The 13,252-nt window shown below is 34.9% G+C and overlaps 1 protein-coding gene across 5 annotated transcripts in view; it reads right to left on the reverse strand.

Moving 5' to 3' along the window:
• The window catches only part of LOC139770108 (cysteine-rich secretory protein 1), a 51,722-nt gene that overhangs the window by 4,636 nt on the left and 33,834 nt on the right, over positions 1-13,252 (reverse strand). For all 5 annotated transcript variants that reach the window (XM_071701826.1, XM_071701824.1, XM_071701827.1 and 2 more), the window contains 4 exons: positions 10,846-10,943; positions 9,629-9,765; positions 3,140-3,285; positions 2,338-2,544 (listed from right to left, as the gene is read on the reverse strand). In XM_071701826.1, coding sequence (XP_071557927.1) covers positions 2,338-2,544; positions 3,140-3,285; positions 9,629-9,765; positions 10,846-10,927 — 572 coding nt within the window. In that variant the 5' untranslated portion in view covers positions 10,928-10,943. The remainder of the gene's footprint in view (positions 1-2,337; positions 2,545-3,139; positions 3,286-9,628; positions 9,766-10,845; positions 10,944-13,252) is intronic.

Raw genomic sequence — 13,252 nt, forward strand, 5'->3', positions numbered from 1 at the left:
TATTTATTGTCACTCATTCGGACAGCTTATCCGGGAATGCAAAGGTAGCAGCATGATTCTCTCTCTGATATATAATTAATTCTCTAGAATCCATGTTACACAAAATATTTATAAAAGTTATTATTTAGCTTACAATTTCTAGAATATATATAGGATATATATAGACAACAATATATATAGGAATGTAAAAATTATTACAAATTAAAACAAATTATTCCAGCTACATCTTCCTGAATAGCGTTGTTATTTAGAGAGTAAAGGTGTAAATAAAATAGAAGAGAATTATATACAAACAATTTCAGCCTCTATTAACAAGAAATGTAAAAGAGCGCGAAATTTATTTCAATATAATCATTTTTATACTTTTAAGAGAGTATATAGCATTTTATTTTAAATTAATTTTATATTTAAAGTTATTGAGGTTTTTACAAATTTATTGGTACTTTTTAATTCAATTTCGTTCGGTATCGTAAACAGTTTTTTTTAAATCAAGGTGATATATATTTTTCTTTTCAACCAACTCGTACTTCTCTCTCACTCATATATTTCTCGTCAAATATTAAATCCAAAGAAACCAAGCAATCATTTTTTACCAGAGAGCTTCAAGAAAATTTTTGTATCATACGTTTTGCATTGAGCATCCTGCACATATACACATACAAATATATAAAAAAAAATATATATATAGATATGTATGTATGTATTATATAATATTTTCTTTTTCAACCAGTGGTTGCGTACAATGAAAACCATAAGTATACCGAGAAAGTGTGCCATACTGGTGACAAAGAGAGCCGTCTAAGTGCCACAATGGGCATGACAAAGACGAACGAGCTATAACTTGCGCTGACGTTGCATATATTCCGCACCAGTGTCACCATTTTCCTTGTTTTCCTTGCTTACGTCGTTCCTCCTGTTCTCCCCCGAGCGGGTTATGTCGCTTACATACAGTGTATAAATATAGGATTTACATATTTCAGCGCGTCTAGGGAAAGCTTACGTGCCAGTCTCATGCGAGCTTGAATACAACATCGGTTATTTTTAGTTCGTGAAAAAGGCTGGGCTATAATCAACTTCATATATGGAGTGCCTGAGGAAAAATTGCATCATTGGCAATCATATGAAAAAAATATAGCTTCGAGTTATGGAATTTGCTGGAACATCGCACCGCGAAAATTTATAGTACCGCACTAAGGTCACTGTATCCAGAGTGTTAACATCGTTTTCCATTCAAGAAGCACGTTTGACAGCACGTTTTCTCAAGCAACATTCTTCTCAGCTGTTTATGCAATATCTATAGTTGACTATAGAAAAGAAGCTATAGAAAAGAATTTTTCAATATCGAAATAACAAATATCTTCCGTTCCACAAATATGCTTTATCAATTCCATTATTACGTATTGATTCTTAATAATATATTCTTCTTTCATTCTTTCAGTCAATATTTTATAATATCAGTCTGCAATTTTCATTGATAAAGGTTAATTCCTTAAAAGAAAAACTTCTAATAGATTTATCTATGATACAAAACTAAAGTTCTTGTCTAAATTTGACTATCGCTGCTAACGTATATAAAGAGTGAATTGTTTGCGAAATTTAATCGAGCTTCTTTTCTCTTTTCGTCTTAATCCTTCTCTCTTTTCCTCTTATATTTACTCCTCTTGCATTTTTAACAATCTGCTTTGACCTTCTTCCATTCAACGTGCAAATGTCGATTTAACTAAGATCCGCTTTGACGATACCGTGCTACTTTCGTCAAGTTTACGGTTAACCAATCCGCATTTCCCTCCAGCAAATTATTGCGTCAATTCCATGCTAATGAACTAAGTTCTAGCCGTGGCCCAATTGCAATTGCTGTTGCTGAAACAGCCGTGTATCATAACAGTCATGGCAAACGGCGTGCAACACCGACGAAAATAATTACACCGCCTTACTATCCTATCGATATACTCTGCATTTGCAATGTGTAACATTGTTACACGTGCATTGTATTGCGTTAATCTAGCAAAAAAATAAAAATCTCTTACGCGTTTCAACATTTAAATAACAAAATAACAATGCGCGAGAATAATTTTCAATAATTTCCATAGTCTCCAATATCGCAAACACTTTTATGAAATATAGATACAGACAATATTGCGCGAGTAGTAATGTAATTCATTCTCTCTCAAAATGAAAGGAAGAAAAACATATCTAGAAATATATATATCTGATGGAAATGCTTTTGATACAAGAGTATGAAAGTTCTTTTATATGAGACGCAGGATGATGAAACTCAATCCGTTTAACTGAACTCGCTATTGAGACGGTACTTCAATTGTTCAACATTATACCTACCTCGGAGCGTAGTTGCAAACATACATATAGAAATCCTTGCCGAGCGGACCCTTGCCGCCGGTGCAATGGCTCACCCCGCATCCGACCAGATGTGTCGTTGCCCACACCACCTGCGTGTAATGGCCGATCTCGAGGATCTCATTCGTCGTATTGGGCCCGTACTTGAAGTCCTTGTACTCCATGTACCACATTCTGATGGGGAAGTTCCTGCAACATTCCGACGAATAATTCGGAGGGAGCGATCTTGATTTGTGGTCGTGGCGAATTGTCCGCGTGTAAACGTAAAGCATCCGCGTCCGGTAATGTTTGTGAAGCCTGCATGGCGAAATCTACACGCGAAATGTACGCGCTAGCCCCACCACTGGACTGTTTGTCTACGTTCTACGTAATCTAATTTTAGCTTTGTTGACTGTAGAATTAACGACTGTACGATTAGCAATATCCTTTTTCAACAACACGAAGCAAAATTTTTCCGATGGATCGAAATGTGATCAGCTCTTTTAAAATCATCTCTGCGTGTCGGAATTTCGCAATTAAAACATAAAAATCGAAATCTCGTCGCATCCAACGGCAATATTAATAACCATCCCGAATGGTATCTTCTCGAGAAGTTATCTTTGATATGTAAATAATGAAGCCGGTAGTAAGCTAATTAACGGCGCATCCATGGCAGATGGACCGGTGTATATTTTCATGGGATAAAGTCTGGCGCGCGTGCATGGAGTCTGTACATCTGTACAAATATACCGACTGCAACACGAACTCGCTAACTAGAAGTAAACAAGATTTAATAATATCTCACCAGAGTGTACGACCCGTACTGATGAATATATTTTGTCCACTCTGTCCAAAGCCATCCAGGTACAGGCCGGTTGCATTGTCATGCACTAAACCGAGGCAGCGATCGGCCCACCTCTGTGCTGCCTTCGCTAAACCCGAATGCCATTTCTAAAACAAAGAAAGATATCCAGAATTATCAGACATGCTTGACGCTTTACACAGACAGCTCTTGGAAAATACCATCGTTAATTGCAAACTACGAATATTACAGACTAAAAGGGAAAAATATTTTTATATTGAAATAATTGATAATTTTCAAATTATAAACGCTATCGAAAATTTAATTTCTTTTGTGAACTAAGCTTTAAGGAACCAAATAGATAACAAAATTTTAGACAATCAAATAGACAATTCTTACAATTTGAGTAATTAGTTACAAATAAATTTAAAACTAAATGTTAACAAAATGTTGGAAAAATCCGCACAATCTGTTTTTTTATCAAAAAGAAGATGACTGCAAATTAATCGAGGGATTCGTAATTGAAAGACTCTGTACATTATATTTAAAAAAAGTTTAAAGTTTAATTAAATACCTATAATATAACCACGTTTATGAGTGAAAAAAAGTTTTCTCGCGTTTGCGCGCATACGTAAACTAGCGGCAAAAGTTTCTTGACTTTCCTGTGGCTTCTTAATTGCTCGTTATGTGCAAACATCGTGCTTTCAAAACCATAATGTTCGCTCCGTAAAGGCGTACCCCGCATTCTCAGAAGTTTCTCGAAGGAAGATGCTGCGCTTTCTATTTTTTTTTTCCGCTATTTCTCATATTTCCCTTTATTTTCCCATATTTCCCAAGCTCGATATCTGTTTTTCTTCCCAAATTAGAAATGCGGGTTAATTCTCCGTAATGAACCACCTTTGTAATCGCAATAACTGCAACTATATAACTTGACGTAAAAAAACGGTCAAAAGTTGCCCGTGATGTTCCGATATTGCATTCTACGCGCCTACATTAAGCTTAAGAAAGTCAGAACCTAAGTCCTAGAGCAAGGTTCCTTAATCAGAGGCGCTTCTTGATTTATGCATCTCGAGGCGACTGCTTTCTTGCTTATATAAAGTTGACTCTGAATTCTAAGTACCAGGTGCAATATCCTGTAGCGCACAATATGCTTTGAAATTACATTTTTAATTATTGCTCGCCACGTAGAAGTTTGTAGAATAGATCTCAGTATATTACCATTATATTTCATATAGATCAACATTTATGTATTTATTATTATGTCAGCTCTCTCTCTCTCTCTCTCTCTCTCTCTCTCTCTCTCTCTCTCTCTCTCTCTCTCTCTCTCTCTCTCTCTCTCTCTCTCTCTCTCTCTCTCTCTCTCTCTCTCTCTCTCTCTCTCTCTCTCTCTCACTCACTCACTCTCATATAATTTATATATACAATAAAACACAGTGATATTTTATAAATAAAAGCACTTAAAATGGAAATTATTTACTCGTAAACATTGTAAAATTAGGAAAGGTAAAGATAATTCTGATAATTCTCTATTACGAATTTACATTGAAATAAACTCATGAATGTATAAAATCAGTTAATCACGATTTCCTTTAATAAATTGTAATAGAGATATCATTGTCGATAATAATAATCTGCTGGGTAAAAGATGTAATATTTCGCTGGCCATCCGCGATATTAGCCAACTTTAACACGTCTCTACTGAATCGATAGAAGGATTCCCGATACCGGTCATTCTCTCCTCGAGAAACTGCATCGCGTCTCGAGTTTTGCCGAGAAACCTCAGATAACAGTCGCATCTACGGCGTAACTCTCGCCGAAAGTAGCTTTTACGGTGTCGTCGCTGGTAGTTTCCGTGGGAAAAGAATTTAAGTGGGAAGTCGTGTAACTTATAACCAAGCTTGAGATTGGCGGCGCGAAGGAAACGACGAGCAAACGCGCGGCGAGGAGATTCAGAGATGGTCTGACCACGTAGACACCTGGCCGCGTCCACAAATATACCAGATTTTCCGGCAAGATATTTTACCAGGTGCAAGACCTAACTTCAAATACTCGAAAATTTGTGCAATATAACAAAGAAATTAATCATACAAAATATGTTAATTTATTAATAATATAATTGTACCTATACTATCGTTACTATAGCATAAATTGCTAAAAAGACAATTGCAATATATAGCAGTCGTGGCCATTTCATTCTGACTTCTTTTTTGCATATATTCCTTACGCTTTCATTCTTGTGTCTGCTTCGTTTTATTTAGAAGAAGAAACTATTGAATTAATCTACATTTCGATTTATTTGGGTTAAACTATTAACTGCGGTATAGATATCGTCTTTCCTTCTGAAATATCTCCTACGCTATATCGCCGTGAGAAACAACGGGAAGTGAGTGATATATAGTACATATACATGTTTATATATAGATCGGATAATAACGTCGATGCAGGCGGAAATTGAAATCTTGCACCGTACTCGACGGCGAACCTCGAAAATTCAGTTTTCTGATCAAGTAAACCGCTTCGTAAGGTAAATCTCTGAAAACCCGCTATTTTGTATGCACAGCGCGTTTAACATCTTAATATCTTCATTGAGCAATAGAAATATATCCGTAAGAATGAATTTACAGCTATGTTTAGATAAAACATTTTACATACATACATCATACATATATGTATATATAGGGCATTTCATGTCAAATCGACCTGCGTTTGACCCTCGACCTCCGCGATTTTTTATATTATTGTTCCAACTCTAAAATGCACTCGGAATTTTTTTAGATTTTTTTTATAAATTTGATTTATTTATAATTTTTTAAACCGACATATTGTTGGCCACAATTTAAAAATCTGAAAAAATTCTCAAAAATCCTATATCAGATATCAAAATTTTTAAGCCTTGACCCAGAGTGGGCCGGCGTTTGCTTCTGTTTTTTTTCGAGCTTTTTTCGAAAAAAAAAACATTGAAAAAATTAGAAGCATAAGTCAGTCCATTGTAGACTGTTGCTTGAACATTTTTATATACAACACAGGATTTTTTAGAACTTTTGAAATTTTTTTGAAGCGGTTTTCCAAAATGCCCCATATATAATTATTATAATTGTATAATTAAGTACAAGAGAATTGTTCACCGTACACGGAGAGAATTTTTTGTTATATTTTACCCTTAAATTCACCACAAACTTGGGACAACTTGGCAACCAAGGAATTTTTAAAATATACAAAAGACATTTTACAAACAACGTGATAAAAATTACCAAGCAGATTGGTAAATTTTGAAAAATTATTGAAATTTCCTAGATATATTTTAGTAAAATTAATCAAACATATTTTATATTTTAATGTAATAGATATTAATATTTTTTATTATGACAGATATTAATCAGAATAGCTCGCATAAAATTCTTGGTGGTACATGTTGTCCCACAACTACCATGATTTCAGGGTAAATTTTAAGAGAAAATTCTCTCCGTGTATAATTAATTATACTTTTGTTTGCCTTTTCATAATTACTTGTATTATAAATTTATACACTTTATTCGTAATTGAAATTACATAATTAATTCACAGTTAAATAACCTGTTACCTTTATTTAATTATTCATTATTTCTGAAACAGCAGAGCACATCTTATTATCATGCTTTATTATCCAAATAGAAGAAAGGCACGTGTTGCAAATAATAATTGCTATAGGATTACATTCAGCAATTCTGATAATTTTCCAGAGAAATACGGAAAATCGCGAAACGAGCGTATAACGAGCGCTTTCGCCGCTTAATTTTAATCAGTCCAATTAACGACGCGCATTATCTACTGCGAAGTTGCCAAAAACTCAAATTAAATGCGTATTGTGCACACGAGAAAGTTGAATTACGTTACTGCTGTATTTATTGTGCCGCTTTTGTTGCATTTCCAGAAGAGTGCCTCATTCGTTGACCAGTAATTATTTCTCCGAATGTTATCCGAATACAAATTTTACGAAGAATAAACCAGTTAAATCTGTGTTTTCTAATTGATTTTATTACATAATATTATTGGACATATTCCGATCTTTGAACAATTATCGTATGATTAAATTTGTGAACAGATTTTCTCAGAAATAAATTTGAATTGCTAATATTTATTAAATTAAAACTAAATCAAACGTATTAAATGTTTGTGTTGTTATATATTTTTTACACAGAAATGATGTATATACAGTAAAAACATAAAATAACAATGCATTTTCATTCAAATTTCAATAATAGTTCAATAACAGTTCATATCCCTCAGACATAATATAGACATGATATTTATTTTAGAGAGAGAGAGAGAAAGAAAGACTATTATTTTATATTTGCTCACTAATTTTTTATCATTAAAATATCCTAAATTATATAGAATTTTCAATATATTAAAGTGCATCATAATTAATCGATCTCAAATAAACGAAATAATCTATCGATATCGATATCACGAGACTCAACAGTCGAATAGTTGAAAGGCTATTTCTATTTCTGTAAAGGAAAGAGATACGCGAACCAAAGAGTTTGGGAAGATTCCATTTTGAAAAGTGACAACGTATTGTCGAAGGTACAACGAAAGATGTGAATCTGGGGAAAATCGATAGAATTTCAAAGCGAGCATCCCTGCTATTATTCGAACTGGCTGCGAAACCGTTCGTTCGCATTATTCACGAATCCTATACGCGAAAGAATTCTAAATCCAAGCAGCTGATATCAAAAAATCTAGATCCTTAAAACTTCAAATTTAATAATAATCTGATTATAATACAATTATATTATACGTATATTAATGCGTAATATACGTATTCATATCAGAACTCTTACAAAAAATTGATTAGGCAATAATGAGTAACAATATTTAATGTTATCGGTAATATTTGATGTTATTATAATATTAAATGTTTTTTCAATATTTAATGTTATTCATCTTCTGTAATTATTCAAAATAAAAGAAGATGTTTTTATTTCTTTATCGCTCAAAGTAGCTTTAAGTTGATGTATAAGGTTTGTCATATTTCTATCAAGCTCTGTATTAAACAAAGTTAAAACTCGACTTCTTTGCAAAGAGAAGTGAAAAATTTTATTTCAAACAAAGTATAAAGTATACTAACATGAAATTCATAGCGATACTTTGGCTTTGATTTTGCTAAAACTTTCAACTCTTTTTGTACTAATACGACAAACTTTTTGCAACAATCTAGTAGACGATCATATATCTGCAGAAATAGTGTTCGCATTATCTCTTGGTAGTCACACGGGATCAAAATGACCCCATTTTCAAACAGCTGGATGCTGTTCAAAAACTAACAGTTTAAGTGGATCGCAAAAAAATCTAGAATTAAGTTTAAACATTGTAGAATGTATTCTCATTATAAAATATTAACTTTTTGAGTGGCATTATGTTAAAAAAAAATCCTTTAAAAAATGTTCAAAAAAGAGGTGTGACTACCGAGGTTTATACATCTTTTTTATTTTAGATTTAGATGACTCATTTGAGATGATCGATAGAGAAGCGTATAAATTCGTCTTAAAGTGTGTAAAAATTTGCCGCGAATATCACTAGAGAGATCGCGAAATTATCTTATATCACACCTTCGTAAAATTCCCAAGTCTCCGTGTTTCATCGTTCACGAAATAACAAAAATATACCGTCACGAGTAGATGCAACTCGATGACAAGTATATCAAAGTTCCCAGTATCGATTATCGATCGCACGTACTGCAAGCGCTGTAGCGCGGGAACGACGACGGCGGACAAAAAGCGAGCGTTTGTAAAATATCGTGATGAACTGCCAATGAAATTTATAGAAAGGTGGTTATCGCGACCGGTGAAAGTTCCCGTAAACGTCCCGATGAAGCGCGTAACGTCTACTTCCGCCCGGCAAAACCAATTTTACTTTAATGTTCGAGTCACGCGGACAGACGTCGATCAACGGAAATAGGATATATCGATTTCGTGTCTCGCTGGAATACTTATTGCGTTTGTACTTCTAGCACCGTAGAAGGCACCCGCGATGTAAATTTCCCTTCCATAAACTGTTTATTGTTCGATCCAGCAGTGATTTACAATCAAATCGTGACATCTTCGTGGATCTATCTCTGACAAACGACTTTTCTCGTGCTCTGTACGTAAATATATTTATACATATATATGTACAATATACTCGGGATTTAAACACGAAAAACACTTGTGTGATTAGAAAAGAAAATGATCTAACTTACAATAACTATCTATTATTGCATTATTATTGCATAGGTAATTATGCAATAATATTGCATAATATTGCAATATTCTGAAAATTTCCATAGATGTGGTATAAGGAATAATCCAACGCCAAGGTGCACAATTCTAATGATAGCCTTCGACGAATACGGAATCAATTTTTCCAAATAAAAATTTGATCATTATCCAATACCTCGAAGGCGCTGGAAGTTCATTGAACTGTAAACGGGATTTGTCCCTTGTTAGGCGGGAATAGAAATGGAGCTCTTACCATGACGAGCATGTTGGCGGCAGATGGCTTGACCTGCGTGCGAAAGTAATTGTGGGTGTCCACGATCTTCTGCCGTACCTTGCTACTAGTGGTCCTTATTAAACTGACAGGGACTCTGTCACCATATAGACGTGGCGCTGAAAATAAAAAGAAAACATCTCCTTCCGATAACCGACATCTGTCGCCGACGAAGGCTTGAGTTTGGCCGATAGCTCTGCGACTACTCAGTTCTCTTTTACGAAGAGCAAAGGGAAGATCTTGGACAGATCTTGCTGTGAAAGCGAAAAGCGTATTTTGCTTTCCAGCAAAATATGTCAGTTAGGACATAAAGAAATGTAAGAATAAGGAAGAAAAAAAGAGTACAGAATTCCGTAACTAGGATACAGAAGCTCGTGAATTGTTTCATAATGTACTTTCCACTTCTCGTTTACTCGCGACGTGTCGCGAGAGTTCCGATCATTTCGGAAATTACTCGAATGTCCGGTTGAAAAACGGAAATGTTTCAAACGGATGCTATTCTCGCTATCACATGACGCGATATCATTTCAGTTCCTGTTTCGACTCTGTCTAAATGCTTTATTCCGCATATATCTCCCTTTGATAAAAACATAATATTTTCTTCGTTTTTATCATCCAGATTGTCGGAAGAATTGAAAATCTATCGTAAAACAATTTCGGATAGCAATATCGTGTGTATTTTCGAACAGTCACGGATCTCTTTCGGAATCGGCTTACCGTCGTTATGCGGGGAAACAAGCGACGGCGCGGGCGGTTTTCTTCATCACGATGTGAAGTGATTCTCCGCGGCCGCCGTGTCCCGATCAAAATCGACTTTCCGCCTGCTCGCGATGTATCGAGTAGCCTTCCGCGATCCTTTTGGGAACCAGTATACAAGAATGTCCGTGATAGGATAACGGTGAAAACGGGAGTATTTTGATCGAATATCTTTCCGGATAGTTACATGATACGTTCTTTGATGTTCTCGTATACGAAAGCTCACCGTGAAACCTCACGAACTTCCATTTCTCAGAAGTCAGATAGAGCGTCCGGGATGCGCAAAAACGACCAACAAATGCAATAATTGTAATTAATAAAACAATAAAAGAAAGACACAAGTTATTCTCTTCGCATAAACTTTTAAAGCAGTTTATTTCAGGAATAATATTTCTCTGCTACAACTGCTCGTGAAAATTACTTATTTAAAGATGTTTACTTACTCGGCTTGCTCCTGTGGATTTTTCGTGGTACAGCAGCTGGCAGCGCCAGAGCCACTAAGACAATTATCCAAAGCCACTTCATTGTTTCCGTATATGAGCTGGAACATGAAATGTAGCCGTTTTATATTTCAAGTTCTCTCGTTGCCAAGTTCTATTCTATTAATATACAAGGCATTGCAATATTAAGTGCTCAAACTTTGAGATCGTATTGAATATTCAAAGATGAACTGAAAGTTTCGTTGAAACTATAAGACATCTTTTTTCGTGCGTCACATTACGAGCAATTGATATTATGCAATTGGCCTTTCGTAAATTTCTTTGTCATTATATCTATTCGTTTTACTTAAACAACTTTTCTTTGAATGTGACACTTAATCCCCAAGACAATCAATGTTGAAAATTACAAAAAATACGAGGAAATGAGCTCTAATGCATTGCTAAAGAAAAATCGATTTTGAAACGGTCAAAGAAACTGCAAACGAAGTTCCCACGTAGTTTTTCTTTATCTCCGTACATACAATTGTATTTCGATCAATCTTTTTCTCCCTGCTCTTGTTAGTCATTCGGTCGTCGAACTTTTCTAGCACAGCGTGCATGCACATGTGCGCAGCCTCAGTCGAGCGACACGACATTCGTATCTGTGTGCGGCTCATTAATCACCATTCGCCTCGTCAACGGCAAATTTCATTATTTCTCGCCCGCGAAACTGTATGTCCACGGCCGTAGCGTTATCAACCCCGCTATCAACCCTGACAACGCCGCCGCTATCATCAATAGCACGGCGCCTTTCGCGGTGGTAAACGTCAAAGGCAAATGGCACGTACGAAGACAGATTACGTTGAACGTTATTCACGTTCACGCAATAGTCCGCCGAGCGAACAAAATCCCTCGATTTTTTTTTTTAATCAGTTCACTAGACAACAATGAAATACTCTCAATGAGACTCGATAGTGTTTCCAATTCTCTCCAGTTCCCTCCGATTTAATTTTCGACGAATTTTGAAGTTAGAAATTTGATCATTTTTACATTTAAAAAACATTCATAGTTACAATTTTCGAAAATACTAAATGTTATTTATTATTTGATATATATTTGTAAAAATCGGTTAAAAGTATTAAATAGCAGCTAATCATATTTTTGCATCCTATAATTAATATCTACGTAAGCTGAGCGACTGATATATAATTTTGAAAAATATAATTCTTATAAATACGGATTCTTCTCGATTATGAGGTATTAAATATAGAGATCATTTTCAAATGTCTATTAAGATGAAATTTAAATTTCCTGAACTTATATTAATATCCATCTAATTACCGACTCAAATCTTTAATGCACATTGTCAAGCAAGTAAAAATGACAGAAATGTGTCTATACATACGAATAATATTATATTCGCTTTAATACGTTCTCTTTAATATGAGGTTCTTTAGATGACGGGACCAAAGTTCGTCTTCTTCGTCTGTTCTATTTGCTGCGAAGACTTTGAGGACTTCGAAGTATCAAAGGAATGCAAAAAGATTCGACCAAGCTGAACGACATCAAAGGTACATTTTGTTTCCTCAGTCCTGCGCACATTCTTATGTCCGTCACTTTTCATTTTCTCTTTTAGAATATCCTCCGTCTTCCGGACGAAAGATATTCCAATTTCCCCCCTTCTAACGCCCCTTTTCTCTCTCGCAGACGGAGCGTATGCAAAATAGTTTAAGACAGATGATACATATGGATGTCTCTTGGCACGCTTTTCGCGTTGATTAGATTTTGATCACTCACTCTCGAAATCGACACAGGAAAACGTAAAACATCCGCTCGTTCAATTTGGCGACTTGAAACAAGAATTAACAACAAAAGCTTTTAAATTTTCTTTAATTAAATATTTTCATACTTCGTTGTGTAATATTATACATTTTATTTGTTTTTAATATTTAATAAATTTTAATTTTCTTTGATTTTAAAAAAGCATAAAATTATATCATATCAGTTTGCAATTTATATTGTATTATTTCATCAATATTATATCAAAAGATTTATTATACACAGAGTGTATAAAAATGCAACTGACGATATCTTTTAAATATACAGTCCGCGTATAGGATTTAACTGAATAAAGACGGGCTCTATACGAATATCCAGTGTATTAATATCCGCGGAAAGTACTCGTGGCTTCTCGGGATTCCGGGGGAAAACGCTAATGCGAGCTCACCAAACATTTGGAACTTTGTACAGGCTGTTGCTGTTTCCTTCGACATGCTAAACACATGGCATGCGGATGTCCGAGTCGCAATAATTATTCGCAATTTTGTTGGCTAGTTGCGCATGTTTGAGAAACGACAAAACAACATGAGTGATAACAAAGTTTCTCCAATTCGAGAATCTTTCGAAAGCAACGATCTTTTCGCCCAAGATA

The sequence above is a fragment of the Temnothorax nylanderi genome, unplaced genomic scaffold (genome assembly GCF_030848795.1).
Source record: "Temnothorax nylanderi isolate EJ_2023f unplaced genomic scaffold, tnyl_v1.0 TNYL_tig0027_pilon, whole genome shotgun sequence".
In the NCBI taxonomy this organism is placed as follows: domain Eukaryota; kingdom Metazoa; phylum Arthropoda; class Insecta; order Hymenoptera; family Formicidae; genus Temnothorax; species Temnothorax nylanderi.